Raw genomic sequence first — 16,087 nt, forward strand, 5'->3', positions numbered from 1 at the left:
GTAATTTTCACCACAGACATTTCATCTCAGACCTATCTCCAAAAGTTACATGAGTCTTTATTTGCATATTTCCAGTTCACACGTTCAATTTTCCTCTATCTTTTTGAAAGTACAGGATATAAATTTATTTTAGCATCCTTGTCCAATACTTGCAACATATATCTATTCTGGGTCAGTTTCAGTGGACTGATTTTCCTATTATGGATTGTATTTTCTTGCTTTTTCACATGTCTGATAGTTTTTTTATTGAATGCCAGACATTATGGATTTTAACTTGTATGCTGTATATTTCTGTATTCCTATATAAGTATTCCTGAAACACAGGTTAGTTACTTGGAAACAATTTGATCTTTTCAGGTCTCATTTTTAAGACTGTTAGATAAGAGCAGAGCAGCACTTAGTCTAGACTGATTACACCCCACTACGGAGGCAAAAACCCTTTGAAGTACTCTATCCAATGCCCCATAAATTATGAGGTTTTCCAGTCCAGCTGGTAGAAAGACACTATTCTTGGTCTTGAATGAGTCAGGTATTGTTCCTTCAAATATTTTCAGATGTTTATTTCCCTATCTTCCAGTGGTTTCTCAAGGAGGTCCCTCTGTAGATACCTGGAGTTCTTTCTCTATTCTCTCTGGTATTCAGCCTTCCACTCTAGCCATCTTGGCCTACCCAGACTCTCAGCTATTGTTAGGGTATTTTATGTGTGGCCAAAGACAATCTTCTTCCAATGTGGCCCAGGGAAGCCAAAAGACTGGACACCTCAATCTTTTGAAGGGTCTACTGGAAGGCTTAGATGGTAAATAGTGGTTAATTTCAGCGAATTTCAGCTCTCTGATCAGCAGCAGCTACCCATTCTCACCCTCCAGTCCCCTGACAAGCAGCTATACGTGCATTCTTGTTTTAAGTCTTAATTTATAAAGGTGACAGACAGGACATGGAGAGATCAATGCCACTGAAAAGAAAAGTTTAATGTTACAATTCTCCCCAGAAATGAGGGTCATGGCATGCCACAGGGGGCCACATGAAACTCTGTCACAAGCAGAGACCACAAAGCAGAGAGAGGACCTGAGACTATGCCTTTATTGCTAAGTCAGTGGGATGGATCTAGGTGGGGACGTCCCCTGTGGGGCATAAAGCAAAAATAGACATTCTATGGTTGTCACTGGGAAGTCTGTGATATGAGTTTTGTGCACCCACGAGAGAGGGCTTAAAAGGATGATGTAAACAACTTTAGCCTTTAGTTTGTCCCTGTAATTAATATATGTCAAATAGGCAAACACAAAATCTAAGTAAACACAGAATAGTTCCAGGAGCAGCTTGGCTATGCACACATTCAGGAAACACCTTGCATAAAACTTACAGGAACCACCTGTCTTTCAAACATTGGAATAATCTGTTCTGACTCCCTTTGCTGCTTCTAATAAGAAAGCCAAAGACACAGGTGGCAGCCATTGTTGCAAGCTCCTCTCCCTCTGGCTAAAGTGACTTCCAGCAGATTTAAAGGGCCAGCACCTTTCCCCCATGCTTCTACTTTTCTCTTTTACCCCTTCAGGAAGCCAGATATCTAAGGACTGAGACATTCAAACACAACTGCATATACAGGGGAATTTAGAAAGTCATTACACATGCCCAGGGAAAGGCATGGGCTCAAAAAATACCTGAGAAGATCTTAAGTTTACAACTTGTGCTGATCCCCAGCAAAAGACAGCCTACAAAACCCAAAAAACATAACAAAAACCCAGCAAAATCTGGTGAAGGGAGACAATATGGCTTCCAGAGTTATCACATTATTACTCAAATGCCTTATTTTTCAACATAAAAATTATAAGGCACACAAAGAAACAGGAAAGTACAGCCCATTCAAAGGAAAAAAATAAAGAGAAACCATCCCTGAGAAAGACTAGATGGTGGGCCTCATAGACAAAGACTTTAAAATAACTATCTTAAAGATTCTCAGATAACTAAAGAAAGGTGTAGAGAAAGTGAGGAAAATGACATATGAACAAAATGGAAATATAAATAAAGAGACAGAAAACATAAAAGGAGACTAAGTAGAAATTCTGGAGCTGAAAAGTACAATAATGAAATGAAAAACTCACCAGAGGAATTAAAAGCAGTTTTGAGCAGGCAGAAGAGAATCAGCAAGCATGAATATAGGAAAATGAAATATATACATACAATGGAATAAGATTCCCTTGGAAAAGAAGGAAATTCTGATATATGCTACAATGCGGATAAACCTTCAGGACATTATGCTAAGTGAAATAAGCCAGTCATTTAAAAAAATACTGCATAACTCCATTTATATGAAGTATCTAGAGCAGTCAAAATCAGAGAGGCAGAAAGTAGAATTGTGGCTGCTAGGGGCTGCGGGGAGGGGAGAATAGGGTTTCATGGGTGTACTGTTCAGTTTTATAAGATGAAAAGTGATGGATTATCTACTTTTAAGGTTTTTATACTTAGAACTAAAAATAATTTCAGTCAACATGGGGTTGTCTATAGAAGTCCCACCAAAGAATGGTACGAATGCTTGAAATGAATAGTTCTAGTTTACTGCAATAAGCACAAAACACATTTTCAGGAAAGCATACCAGGACCCAACAGGCCAGAAAATTTCCAAGTAAAAATTCCAAAGATTAGCTTGTGTGCATGCTGAACTGAGAAAACATGGCAAAATGATCTGCAAACAACTAAAAGGTTTCAATTTCGTATTTCAGAATTGTGAGTTCTTTTCATTCAGGAAAAAAATCAGGGAACTAGTAAAAGCCAATATTGCCTGGCAAAATTGAAGAGTACAAGTTCCTAAAAAAGGCTGCACCACAATACTGCCTAGAGCTGAAAGAAAAATAAAAGTGTGTTTGTGTGTGTATGAGTGTGTCCATATACATATGCAGACACATACATACACACATATGCATATATATTTATCCTTGACATAGAAATTTTTTTTTTTTTTTGAGACAAGGTTTCACTGTGTTGCCCAGGCTGGAGTGCAGTGGTGCGATTGTGGCTCCCTGCAGCCTCAAATTCCCCAGCTCAAGCAATTACCCCACCTCAGCCTCCTGAGTAGCTGGGACTACAGGTGCACACCAACATGCCCAGCTAATTTTTGTAGAGATGGGGGTCTCGTCATGTTGCCCAGGCTGGTCCTTAACTCCTCGATTCAAGTGATCTACCCACCTTGTTCTCCCAAAATTCTAAGATTACAAACATGAGCCATTATGCCCAGCCAATTCCATTTTTATTAGTACTTTCCACAGCTGTATCACTGAAGAAGGGCTTTTAAATAACAGCCTGTAACTTGTTAATCACTTAGAAATAAAACATGAAAACCAAAAAGGAACCAGTTGACTTTAAGTGCAAAACAAGGAATTCCAAAGAGCAATTTAATAAAATTGTCGACTTTCATAGCTGTAAAAGGCAATTAAGTTCCAATCTATATAAGAATTTGATCCCAAAATAAAAGTATAAAGTGTACCAAATCCATTCCTTTGATAATCATTTTCTACCCTGTAGAAAGCACTGTTCTTGGTGATGAGTCTCAAAGTCATTATTCTCTTGGAGCTTACATTCTAGAGATGAAAAGACAGATTAAAACAATACATATGAAATAAATGTTAGATGACAATAAGATTAACGGAGGAACACATGGAGAGCATAGGGGGCTGCAATTTTAGGAATCGTAGAAGTTTCCTACATTGTTAAAGTGAGTTCAAAAGTGCATCACTTCTTCTAATGAGGAAAACTGAAATCTGTTAGCAAGATAAACATCAAAGATTAAATGAAATGGCCGGGAGTGGTGGCTCACGCCTGTAATCCAAGCACTTTGAGAGACCGAGGCGGGCAGATCACCTGAGGTAAAGAATTCGGATCAGCCTGGCCAACATGGTGAAACCCCGTCTCTACTAAAATTACAAAAATTAGCCAGGCGTGGTGGCAGGTGCCTATAGTGCCAGCTACTGAGGAGGCTGAGGCAGGAGAATCGCTTGAACCCAGGAGATGGAGGTTGCAGTCAGCCGAGATTTCGCCATTGCACTCCAGCCTGAATGACAAGAGACTACATTTCAAAAAAAAAAAAATTAAATTAAATGAACCTATTTTTAACTATTTTTTAAATCACTATTTTATCATATCTTTATTATTTTTAAAATTTCTAAGGGGGTTTATGAGATTTTTCAAATCCAAAAGAGCTGGGAAGTACTGTGTTATATTATTATTATTTTTAAATTTTTTCTGGCTACTCTGGGCACACTGTCTATGGGTGGCCCTGCCCCACAAGTGGCAGTAAAAAAAATTTTTTTTTCTTTAGATTTTAAAATTTGTACCTATGGATTATATATATGAAATCGTATTATTATTAAACTGACTTTGGACCTTATGTGGCTCAGACTCTAAATCAGCAGTTCTCACAGAAAAAGGAGCCCTTTTGTCGCTAAGGGGAACATCTGGCAATGCCTAGAGACATTTTTGGTTGCCATAAATGGGAAGGAGGGTGCTACTGGCATCAGGTGGGTAGAGGCTGCTGAACTTAAAATTCACAGGACAGCCCTCCACATTAAAGAAGTATCCCGCCCTACAAGCTGCAGTTGAGAAATTCTAGGTTAGGCAGACACATGGCGAACACCAACGGTAAGGTGGAGGCGCTCTATAGAGAAGCACCATTCACGCCATGGGATCAGAGTGGAGGGCCTGAGTGGGGAGAGGAGTGAAAGAGCAGGTGGAGCTTCAACTCGGCCTGAGGAAAAGGTAAGGATGAAGTGAGGATTTCAGAAAGACGGAACAGCATGAGGAAAGGGGCGGACACGCTGGCTTGCAGCGTAAGCAGGGATTAGCTGGATTCTCAGGGGCTGTGGTTAGTCTCTTTTTGTATAAAATTACTCAATTTCCATGTTATCAAATTTACTTAGGGCAAAACCACCATACTGTAATTTCAACATTCATTCTTGTGTGAAATTAGGTTAAGATAGTGTGATCCAGAGGAAAGAGCATTAACCTAGGAGCCATCCCAGACTCCAGTAAACCGCAGGAGAGCGAGGCTCCCTCTATGAATGGGTAAGGCCTAGATATTCTCCAAATACTTTTTATAAATTGCTGGATGATTCTACCCTTAATCCAATTTACGTCCAGAAAAGGGCCAAAGGTTTTCATTCTCTTTTCATCTTTGAGTCCCCCTGCCTCAAACAGTTCCTTCCTTCTTGCTTTCCAGAATTCTGTTTATCCTGTTTTTAAATTAACTTTAAAAAGGAGGTAAAGCTTACAGTGAAATGCAGGTCGTACGTGTGCAGTGCGACGTTGTGATGTACGCCCCATGTAACCACAGCCCCTATCAGGAAGGCCTTCCCGTCTGACATGTGGCTCCCTCCCGGTAGGGACCCGCGATCGTCCCAGCACTTCTTCTGCACCTCCGAAGCTACTGCCCGTTTCGCAGTAAAGCCGCCCGCGTCCTAGTCTATTCCACCTCGCAGCCCCCGCACCCTGCAGGGGACCTGCCTCAGAAGCCCCAGCGACAGGCGCCGCGGGTGCCCGCCCTCCAGGAGCGGACAGTCAGGCCTGACCGGGCATTTCGCAAACTCCATCAGCGAACTTCCGAGGGCAAAGATGAAAAGGACAGCAGGCCGAGTCCTGTTTCTACTCGGAGGGAAGGGAGGCCTCCACGCGCTGCCGTAGCCTGGGGGTTAATTTCCCCGTCAGCACCAAGGCTGCCTAAGGCCCGGGCGCCAACGTGCGCGGCACAGGACGCGGCCCCTTCCGGCGACCGGGACACGAGGACCAACAGCGCCTAACCAGCAACCAGGATCCACTCTCAGGCCGGCGCCAGCCACTGCTAATTAAACTCTTCCACCACTACCACCCTGGAAAAAAGGTGAGAAACAAACACACAAAAGGCACCTAACCCAGTCCAAAACCCCTCGGCGGCGCGCAGCCAACCCCACAGCTGCGCCCAAACCCGGCCACTCACCAGCCGCGCGTGCGCAGTCGCCCAAACTCCACCTGTGCAGTGGGAGGTTCTAGCCAGAGTCTCGCTCGCGCAGGCGCAGGCCCTCCCGCCCAGGCCCTTGCGCAAGGCGGGTCATCTACCCGCAGCGTCTCAATCCCGCGTTTACAACCCTGAGGGCCGTCTCCGGCCTGGAGTCGTTCCTTCACTTGTCTCATCAGCTGCCCCCAAGAATGGTACCAAAAAAAAAAAAAAATTAAGGCCCTGGCAGGGCGCGGTGGCTCACGCCTGTAATCCCAACACTTTGGGAGGCCGAGGCGGGCGGATCACCTGAGGTCAGGAGTTCGAGACCAGCCTTACCAACATGGTGAAACCTCGTCTCTACTAAAAAATACAAAAATTAGCTGGGCGTGGTGGCGTGTGCCTGTAATCCCAGCTACCCAGGAGGCTGAGGCAGGAGACTCGCTGGAACCCGGGAAGCAGAGGCTACAGTGAGCCGAGATCGCACCACAGCTACTCCAGCCTGGGCGACAGAGCAAGACAACATCTAAAAAAAAAAAAAATTAAGATCCTAATTAAAGTTAAACCCACTATTTTGCACTGAGTGACATAGATTTTCAAAGTCAAGGCTTCATTGGTCGATTGTCTGCTCAGTCTTTTTTAATCAAATCGTTGACTTTAAATGTTGACATCAAATTGAGGCTTTGGTAAAATTGACAGGATTGGCGGTGGCGGGGGGGGGAACCTTTAAAATTCGTTAGTCTTTCACAGTCTTCAGTTTTGAATGCGTTGGTCAATATATGTATTTAGACATCTAGCGCCGTAAGTAGGTATGATTTTTGTCAACACCACCTTAATTATCTGGCACATACAGGCACTGATTCTTAAAAGGTTCCCTTACGTTTTAGCAGTTACCAAATTATAAGTGATACAAACTATTTTTTTCCAGTTCCCCAAGAAATCAATCTATATTATGCTCCTACCCTCCCTTTCCTCCATTTTCTGTACCAATTTCATGATCTTGCTAAATTTTATATATTCTGCTGAGCAATGTGAAAATCCTTTCTGGTATAAGGTAAGGATATAAACTGTTCAGCTGGCAAATGATGCTATTCAGTAAGTAGTTAATGAAACAGTAGTTTTATAACATTGGGTGTACTATAATTTCTATTTTAAGAACTGTTTCCAGTTTATAATAACCTATGCTACATTTTGACTTTGTTTTGAATTGACGATAAGTCTATTAACCAAATATTTCAAGATCAGGTGTATTCTGGAAAAGGAACAGGAAGAAAATATATTTAAAAAACTAAAAGAAATTTAACACAAACTGAGAAACAATAACCAACTTTTATGAGTGCATTTTTTATGGAGGTGGTGTTCAATAAACAAGACTGCCCTAGCTTATAACTACTTTAACAGAAGTTTACATTCAGTCAAATTGAGTCTGAAACAGTAGATCATTTTCTTTCAAACCTGACATTGCTTTAATAGCATGTAAGACATGTTATCTTCACGTATTTTACTATATACTATTTTTACTATTAAAGTGACCACAGATGTCAGAGTTTTTTATACCTTCACTAGACCTGATTGCTCACAGCATGACAGTAATACAGTAAGATTAATATTTTCCTGGTGAAACCTATGCACTGTAATTTAATGGTTTTTGCAAATCATAAACATGTAAAATATCAAAGGAGTACTCATTCTCATTAAAGGGGAAATTACTTGTCCAGTTAAATTGGACATGAAGGATGTCTTCAATTCAGGAATTACTCCTTTTGTGTATTCACCAATGATTTTTGTTCGTCTTGCTTCTCTTCAGAAATGGTGTAAAAAAGAAAGTAAACCAGACTTGGGGCCAGGTGCAGGGCTCACGCCAGTACTTTGGGAGGCCAAGGTGGGCAGATCACCTGAGGTCAGGAGTTTGAGACCAGCCTGGTCAACATGGCGAAACTCCATCTCTACTAAAAATACAAAAATTAGCCCGGTGTGGTGGCACACGCCAGTATTCCCAGCTACTTGGGAGGCTGAGGCAGGAGAATCGCTTACACCCGGGAGGTGGAGGTTGCAGTGAGTCAAGATCACACCATTGCACTCCAGCCTGAGTGACAGAGGGAGTCTCTGTCTTAAAAAAACAAAACAAAACAAAAAAAACCACACTAGACTCAGTTTTTCTTAAAACAACAAACAAATTACCTGTAAGTACAAAAACAGATTCAGGTGTTTGTTTTTCTTCCATGGAGTGCTTTATCACAGAGTTATTCGAATTATCGTAAGCATGTTGCAAAGGATATTCCTTAGATTTCTAGTCCGGTAAGGTACTTTGAGAAAACACTGTATCAAGTAAAATGAGGAAAATCTGATTAAACTCTTCTTCTGAGTTTCACCATGGGCATTAATGTGTTAAAGCCTTCAACTTAATGCACTAAAGAAACCTGTTTATCAAAACGTATTTAACAATTATTTTAAAAAATTACTAATGAAACTCACTTTGGGAATCACCGTTAGGATTTTTTTTTTTTTTTTTGAGACGGAGTCTCGCTCTGTCCCCAGGCTGGAGTGCAGTGGCGCGATCTCGGCTCACTGCAAGCTCCGCCTCCCGGGTTCACGCCATTTTCCTGCCTCAGCCTCCCGAGTAGCTGGGACCACAGGCGCCCGCCACCACGCCCGGTTTTTTTTTTTTTTTTTTTTTTTTTTTTTGTATTTTTAGTAGAGACAGGGTTTCACCGTGTTAGCTAGAGTGGTCTCGATATCCTGACCTCGTGATCCGCCTGCCTCGGCCTCCCAAAGTGCTGGGATTGCAGGCGTGAGCCACCGTGCCCGGCCAGGACTTTTTCATTGTTGTAGAAATAATACGTGCCTATTTAGCAGAAAATAAAATCCTTGTTGCTGTGGTTTGAATAGCTCCCTTGCAAAATTCAATTGTTGCCAATGTACCAGTATGAAGAGGTAGGGCCTTTAAGAGGTGATTAGGCCAAGAGAGTTCCTCCCTAATGAATAAAATTAGGTCCCATTACAAACGGGCTTGAAGGAGTTGATTCTCTCTTGCCAGCATCTGGTGATGGCTTTCTTGCCTCTTCCACATGATGGAAGTCAAAGGGCAGCCTCCAGAAATGAAAGAAATAAGTTTCTGTTCTTCAGTCTCAGGTATTCTAACAGCACAAACAGAGTAAGATAGTTGAATTAAATAGAACAGACTAAGATAGTTGACATAAATAGATCTATTTTCTCATTAAAAAAATACAGTAAATAATATGGTGAATTCTACCCCAATATCCCTAGGGTGGTTGTGGTTAGGGCTATAACGTAGTATCAATATGAAGATATTACAGCATGTATTTAAAAGCAATTGACTATTAGGTATCAGACTTAGTGTTAGGATACATTTGTCTAATGAAATGAAATCTGTTTTCAGAAATAATCTTTAAATACAATGGAATTTATTGAGCATCTACTATTATATTTCATCCATCACTTTTAAATTTTTTCTTTGGGAGGAACACTTATAAGCTCATGATATGGATAACAGACCTGTTGAAATTAATGTAAGCCCTAAGTAGCTTAGTTAGAAATTGAATCTAGGTCTGCCTCTACCCTGCAGTCTACCAGTTCAAGTAGCTTTACCAGGTCAGTCCTTAGAAATAACCATAACATCCAGGGCAGTGCAGTTATAAACAGGTGTACAAATAAGAAGTTCCACTACTCAATACATCTTGGGCTTTCTTAAAGGTGTATTTGAAGCCTAAGATTAGGCAGAAATGAACACTATCAAAACAAGAACATAACTGCTCACTACTATGGGAATAAAAATGTTTAGCAGATCCTATTTGCTTTTGTTCATTCATCATCTCTGGGAAACATCAATGACTTACCTCAGTTCACTCTCATGCTATATATTAAAAATAATTTACAGGGACACTCAGTAGGAGGTTGAATTATATGCCAGAACTGAGACAGGATGCTGCTGGGGGTGCTGTGTGGAATTTCCCAGCAAAAGATTCTTTCATTAGTTTCACCAAATATACCATTTCCACTTAGTTTTAAAAGAAAGTCAAACTGAACTGCCATTTGAGATTACATAGAATGCACAAGACCCAATCTGAGACCCTATGTTAAAAAAAAACAAACAAAACTGTTTTATAATCTAATCAGCCTGTCAAAGGCATCACCCATAAGCAACCGAATTGTATTTTTGGAGAGCACCACTAAAGATGTCTTTTAAAAAACAGTTATAGATTTTTATATATTTGGGACCTTTGAAATCATCTGTGGGTCTCAAATGACAGATGATTAGCCTGTGTGCATGGCCCCACACTTGGTAATGAAAGAAACAAAAATTCAAAATACACTCTAATTGGTTTTCTTAAACAACTTTTCTTTATCCACCTTTGGAGTGGAATAAATTTCAATATAAGCTAAATAACAACATTACAAATCAAAGAATATTCAAGGCAAATTCAGGTTAAAAATGAACATTTTAAAAATGCATTTTCTTTAAAAATTAACTTTTCACTTCATATGTTTACAAGATTTAACACTGGGCAAAGGGTGGATCTGTCTAGCACACAGTAAGATGGTAATTCACCACTTTCCCTGAAAGGCCAAAAAGAATGACTTGCTAAAAGTATTTACTAAATATGCACCAAAGATAATGACTTAACTAATAACTGTGAAATTGTTTCTAAGACTGTGGGCTGAGAAAAATATTATAAAATATAGACAAAATTTTTATATTTCTAATACTGGATATTCTGTGAGTACCAGGGGTTCTCCCAGAAGGTAATGCAAATCTTGATTTTTATCTGTACAGATGTCTTCATTTTTTTAAATTTAAAATTATTTTAGGACCGTGTAATGTCCCCAGTGTCAATCTTCCTATAATGGTAAACAAACTAGCACCATTTCAATGAGTTTAATAAAAGAGTCTAGCTAAATACCCATGAACAAATCACACATGGTCAAAACAAAAATGTAATAAAAATATTTAGTGAAAAGACACATTTTAACTCCCATTTATGAATTTTAAAAATACAAATAAAATTTTATCAACCTGATATTCAGCCTATAACTGGCTCAATACATAGCCTTATTTCCTAAAATCATATTGCAGCATCTTCTGAAAAACTAAATGCAACTTTATACCTTCATTAGTTATGTTAATAGAGGTAAATATTTAAACAGTACACTCATCCCTGGGTCTTTAAATAAAACTGAAAAGTCTTAGTGTAAGTTTAAAATTTTAATATTTATAAATTTAAAAAATTTTACACGTGCTGAGTGGTAGCAGTGCTAACATTTTTGTGACCATTAAACCACAAACTCACTGCATAGAGCTTCTTTCTTTGTACAGAGAATCAAATCACAATACCAACATTTGCAATTTGTAATAATTTTATGTGGTAAAAGACACCACACCAGGAAGCCTGGGCTCAGAAAACACTTGAGGTCAGATCCCCAGTAGGTACATAGTGCAGATGCAGTATATAATTTCAGGCTAGGAAAATTAGCTACTAGTATGTATCTGACAGTTCCTAATAGCTAAGAGGCCTAAGAATGCAGACGGGGGGGGAAAAAAACCAAAACCAAAAAAAAGACACCTCTCCAATTGCTGGGAGGGCCTGGGAACAGGTGAAGATCAAACCACAGTGGGAGAGGAGGGTAAAGATGTGAGCTTCAAGCGGGTAATGGGCAAGCCACACCTCCCAGTTCCTAGGAGGGAATCGCCACAGCCGACTTCAGCATTCTCGTCTTTACTAAGACTTACCCATAGAGAACTACAGCAGGAAACCGATTTCTTCATTCATTCTCTTTAAAGAGAATGAATGCCCAGTATTAAACTTCTATTTTTATTTGAACCAAACATATTCTTTGGTTAATTAACTATGTCATGGGTTCTCACTATAATCAACCAAGCATACTTCACATATTTTATATCTAAATGAAAATATGCTTAAAATTCAACTGGAACCATGGCATTTCACATCAATTTGAGCTCAGCAATATGCCTAATTTGGACATTTTAATTTTAGAAAACCAATTTTTAAAAATTCTTAAATGCAGTGTTTTCAGAACATAGTTACCAAGTCAGAGAATAACCACTTATATTTTAAAAAGTTTAAAACATTATTATATCCTCAAATCAACAATGTTGTTTTGTGGGAAAACTTACAGAAAATTATAATGTTAAACCTCACAGCCAAATCAGTTCCTTATTCTCTGGTTTTAAAAAACACAAACAAACCTTAAGAAGTACTGCGGTTCCTTCTAACTTAAAAGGTTAATGTTTTATTCAGGAACCAATAACAGTAATTCCTCGTCAAAGACAGCTAACTTAGTAAGGTCAATTGACAACCACCTCTAACAACAGAGGTGGCAAACAGATAAAAATTGTAACAGAGAAAAATATTATTTCAGGGTTCAGAATGATGTTGAATACTAGGAGACTCAAACTTGTAATCCTTGAAACTGACAGCTAGTTCCCTTCAATACTTTAGGGGTTCATAGAAGTATTAACAGAAATGGGAAACATGGTGATATTACAACTATAAAGACTTGACATTTTTGGTAAAAGAGAAAGTTCAAAGACAGTTAAGGGGAGTGTTAAATAATGCTGACTGGGGGGAAATGATATAGATACTTGCTTTTCAAATGAAAATCATGGACAAGTAGTAGTAACCATCCCATCTGAACAGAGTAATGTAATATAATTAGATACACAGTTTACAATGAAATAAGACTAAATTCTTAAAATTGGTTTGAAAAAAACCTGCAGTTTGTTTACATTAAAAGTCACACTTTACACCAGACAAAAACTCAATGCAGTGATGTTAACATGCTACTGTCTTCTAACAGAGATGGCCACCCTGAAAGACCCAAATAACGGTGCTGGAAAGGACACTGTCAAATACTGTCAGGTAGTTTTGCTACTGAGGCAGCCACTCATCCAGCACAACGACTATAAAAGCAAATCAATCCTTTTAACAGAACAAGAACACAGTTACAGGTGCTACTACATTAACAGACTGTGAAAGTATAAAGTCTTTAGTGATTGTGCCTTGGGAAATAAATGGGTCAAGGAAAATAAAATGAGAAACAAACAAAGGATGTATGGAAAACTAGAGGTTAAAGGATACTATATGAACAACAGAAATTTTATAAAACAAAAATCTAAAAATGAAATACTTGACAGTGTCCCTTTGACATATATAAAAGAGGGCACAAATAATGTTTTTGTTTTAAAAAATGTTTTAACAACAGTTTTAATAGAAAAAAAACAACTGACTTGAATTAAGCCAGTGTTCTTGACACCTACTGGGCCAAGAGCATTAAAACAAAACAAGGCGGGAGAAGTTAATAAACACAACTAAAGACAAAATTGGACAAAATAAAACAAAAGAAAACACAAAGTGAACAAACAACCAATAAGGCAAACATGCACACAACCACCCTGAAAAGGTCTAGCCGTTGCAACTCAGTGGCATCCCCATCACCTAAAAAATGGTAGTGGCTTCTCCCCACCCCAGTGAGCTAATATTCAACATTCTGGTGATCTTATAAGTATTATTTGGCCCAATCTGAAGAAGGTCTTTTTAAACTAAAACTAGTCTAATGAAATTACACCTCAGGAATATGGAGGTGAAATTTTCTATTTTTAGTATTGTAATAGGATCTGGGCAAATTTTGCAAATATGTTGCCATCTGGATAAAAGTTATTAAATATAGATGCCTTTTTACTTACCAAGGCATTCCTTTCCCACTCATCTTTATTTTTAATAACTTGATTATAGTTCTGTCATGGTGCGTGGACCTATCCAGTCAACTGTGTGTTTCAGTGCCCTTTGGTAAAGAGACTGTACTTAGCACACACACAGATACACATAATTCGCAACAGCTGAGAAAGCTTGAGGGATCTGGGAAACACAAAACACCAAGAACAACGCAAAACAAATAGATTACTGCTGCATATCACTTCAAGTTTTTTAAGGGGAAAAAAACACACCTAAAAATAAATGCATCAAAGTATTTTTTAAAATACAGAAACGTGTACTTCTGGATGACTGATATTAATTTCCTTCCTAGCAGTCTTTTCAAGATGTTTTTGCTTCCCCTTAATTGTGACTCAATGGTAATCAAATTGAGAGAAATGTTAAGTTATGGCCCAAGGCCCTGCATTCACATCTACCTAACATCACATGCACAGGTTGGATGTAATTCAGATGCTCCAGTTTTGTGAACTGTTAATAACACAGAATTATACAAAGTTTTGCACAGCATCACATGTCATGACACATATGCTATATGCAATCAGGTAGAAAAACTGTATTTGCAGAATGGTTTAATAGATAGGTGTCAGGAATATGGTGGAAGCAGAGTTTCATGAGTGCACCTGTGCCAGAGTCCTCTACCTGTCACTGTGCTGTGAAAGTACTGCAATGAGTGGAGTTTCATATGCCTGCTGTGTATAAATTAGCTTTTATTTCCACATTGTAAGCTGGCACACTGAATTAGGGGAGCATGGCAGCTGTATAAAAATCCTGATTAAAAGATCAAACTAGAGGATCTAAAGTGAATTTTTAATCTCTGAAATTAAATTCACTGGCTCCCGTGACTGGAGAAGAATTATTGCCCCTAATGCCCCAACGTGCAATAGTCTGTGTGAATCAGTAATTCACATCCTTTAAAATAATTATTGCTTAAGCAAGCCATTTAGAGTAGATATGGGCTATGTGGCTGGATAGAAACACACTCAAAAAGTTAGACTAGACGGAAACAAGCCTTTCATTTCACTGATAAACCTACATAAATACACGATCGAAAGGGGCAACAGGTTCATAGCAGCTAACACCCTAAACCAACTCTGAAGCATCAAGACGTGGTTTCTTACTAAAACAGATCAGCTGTTTTTGTATTTTCCTCTTAAAATTAAGGCAATGAAATGGCTACAGTTCCTAAGGTTATTTTTATGGAACAAAAATATACATGTATTTTCCTCCTCAAGTTCAGGCATCAGAGTATGATTAGTGACTTGTATTACACAAAACCTGCAGCACTGGGTTGATGTAAGAGAGAGACAGAGAAAAGAAAGAAAGAGAGAGACAGAAAGCAAGAAAAGCAAGAAAGAAAGCAAGCAAGAAAGCAAGCTAAGAAAAAGCCAACAAACCCCTGGTGATGTTTCCCCTTCTTGCTGAATTATAAACCCAATCATCAAAGGGAGGAAAAGCTAGAAAGCACAAAACCTCTTAAGAGTTTTCAATGTCTCTTTCACTGATTCAAAACTTTTGGGGTGACGAAAGGGAGCTTATTAACATGAAGACTCCTGGGCCCAACAACCAGACATTCTGACTCTGAAGGTCTACAGTTGGGCCTAAGAATCTACCTTTTCACCAGCTCCTCAAGTGATGCAGGCGATCTATGGAGATTTTGAGAAACACTGCCTAGCATATATCCATTTCATATTTAATGACAAAAATTCTAAACTTTGGCTAGCCACCTATGTTAAAAGGAAAAAAGGCACTGCATATGTATTTTGTGGTGCCCATATCTGTTTGCACATATATGGAATTTCATTTTGAAAATTTTAAATCACCATTCAAAATCTAAAAGACATATGTATGACAGATTGTGGCTAACACTTAACAGCAGAAGCTGATGCCAAGTTGACCTCTCCTGTTTCACTGTATTACATACATATCAAAGTTTCAGGCTCTCCAAAATCCAAAATGGCCAAATGAACTGAGGAATACGACAAGACTCAAGTCAACTTTCAGCAATTCAGTGCACTTTGCAGAAAGGATCTAAATTAAGCATAAAGTTCTGTTGTTTATTTTACACAAAGGAGACCACCGACATTTGCCATAAATTCTTCTAAACTCTTTAAGAAGGCCATCTTCTGCTTCCGATCCAGCGTAGGAGGAGTGCTGCTTGCAGTGAGCTTGTTGAAGGCATCTGCTAATCTCTGGTAAATAACTGGGTCTTGCTGACTTGACAATAATGTTTCGACCAGTTCAGAATATTCAGCCTATTGAAGAGATAAAGTATACACAAGTATTCTCCTTAGAATATCATACAAGTAGATCTTATCAGTTACTGGACTGTGGGGTTCTAAAAGGCAGAGACACATTTTAAGAGTTAACATTTAGAATAATT

At 39.0% G+C, this 16,087-nt stretch overlaps 2 protein-coding genes across 17 annotated transcripts in view; both read right to left on the reverse strand.

Annotated features, from left to right (window-relative positions):
• The window catches only part of EEF1AKMT1 (EEF1A lysine methyltransferase 1), a 208,275-nt gene extending 202,121 nt beyond the window's left edge, over positions 1-6,154 (reverse strand). For 9 of the 14 annotated variants that reach the window (XR_010123481.1, XM_063650599.1, XM_063650603.1 and 6 more), the window contains exon 1: positions 5,960-6,079. The gene's annotated coding sequence lies outside the window, so the exon portion shown is untranslated. Of the gene's footprint in view, positions 1-5,959 lie in introns of all 14 variants that reach the window. The other 5 variants (XM_063650597.1, XM_063650596.1, XM_063650592.1 and 2 more) reach the window with 4 other exon arrangements.
• A 5,013-nt stretch (positions 6,155-11,167) lies between these two features.
• The window catches only part of XPO4 (exportin 4), a 124,877-nt gene continuing 119,957 nt past the window's right edge, over positions 11,168-16,087 (reverse strand). For all 3 annotated transcript variants that reach the window (XM_054447269.2, XM_054447270.2, XM_054447271.2), the window contains one exon: positions 11,168-15,959. In XM_054447269.2, coding sequence (XP_054303244.1) covers positions 15,762-15,959 — 198 coding nt within the window. In that variant the 3' untranslated portion in view covers positions 11,168-15,761. The remainder of the gene's footprint in view (positions 15,960-16,087) is intronic.

Source organism: Pongo pygmaeus, chromosome 14 (assembly GCF_028885625.2).
Source record: "Pongo pygmaeus isolate AG05252 chromosome 14, NHGRI_mPonPyg2-v2.0_pri, whole genome shotgun sequence".
NCBI lineage: Eukaryota > Metazoa > Chordata > Mammalia > Primates > Hominidae > Pongo > Pongo pygmaeus.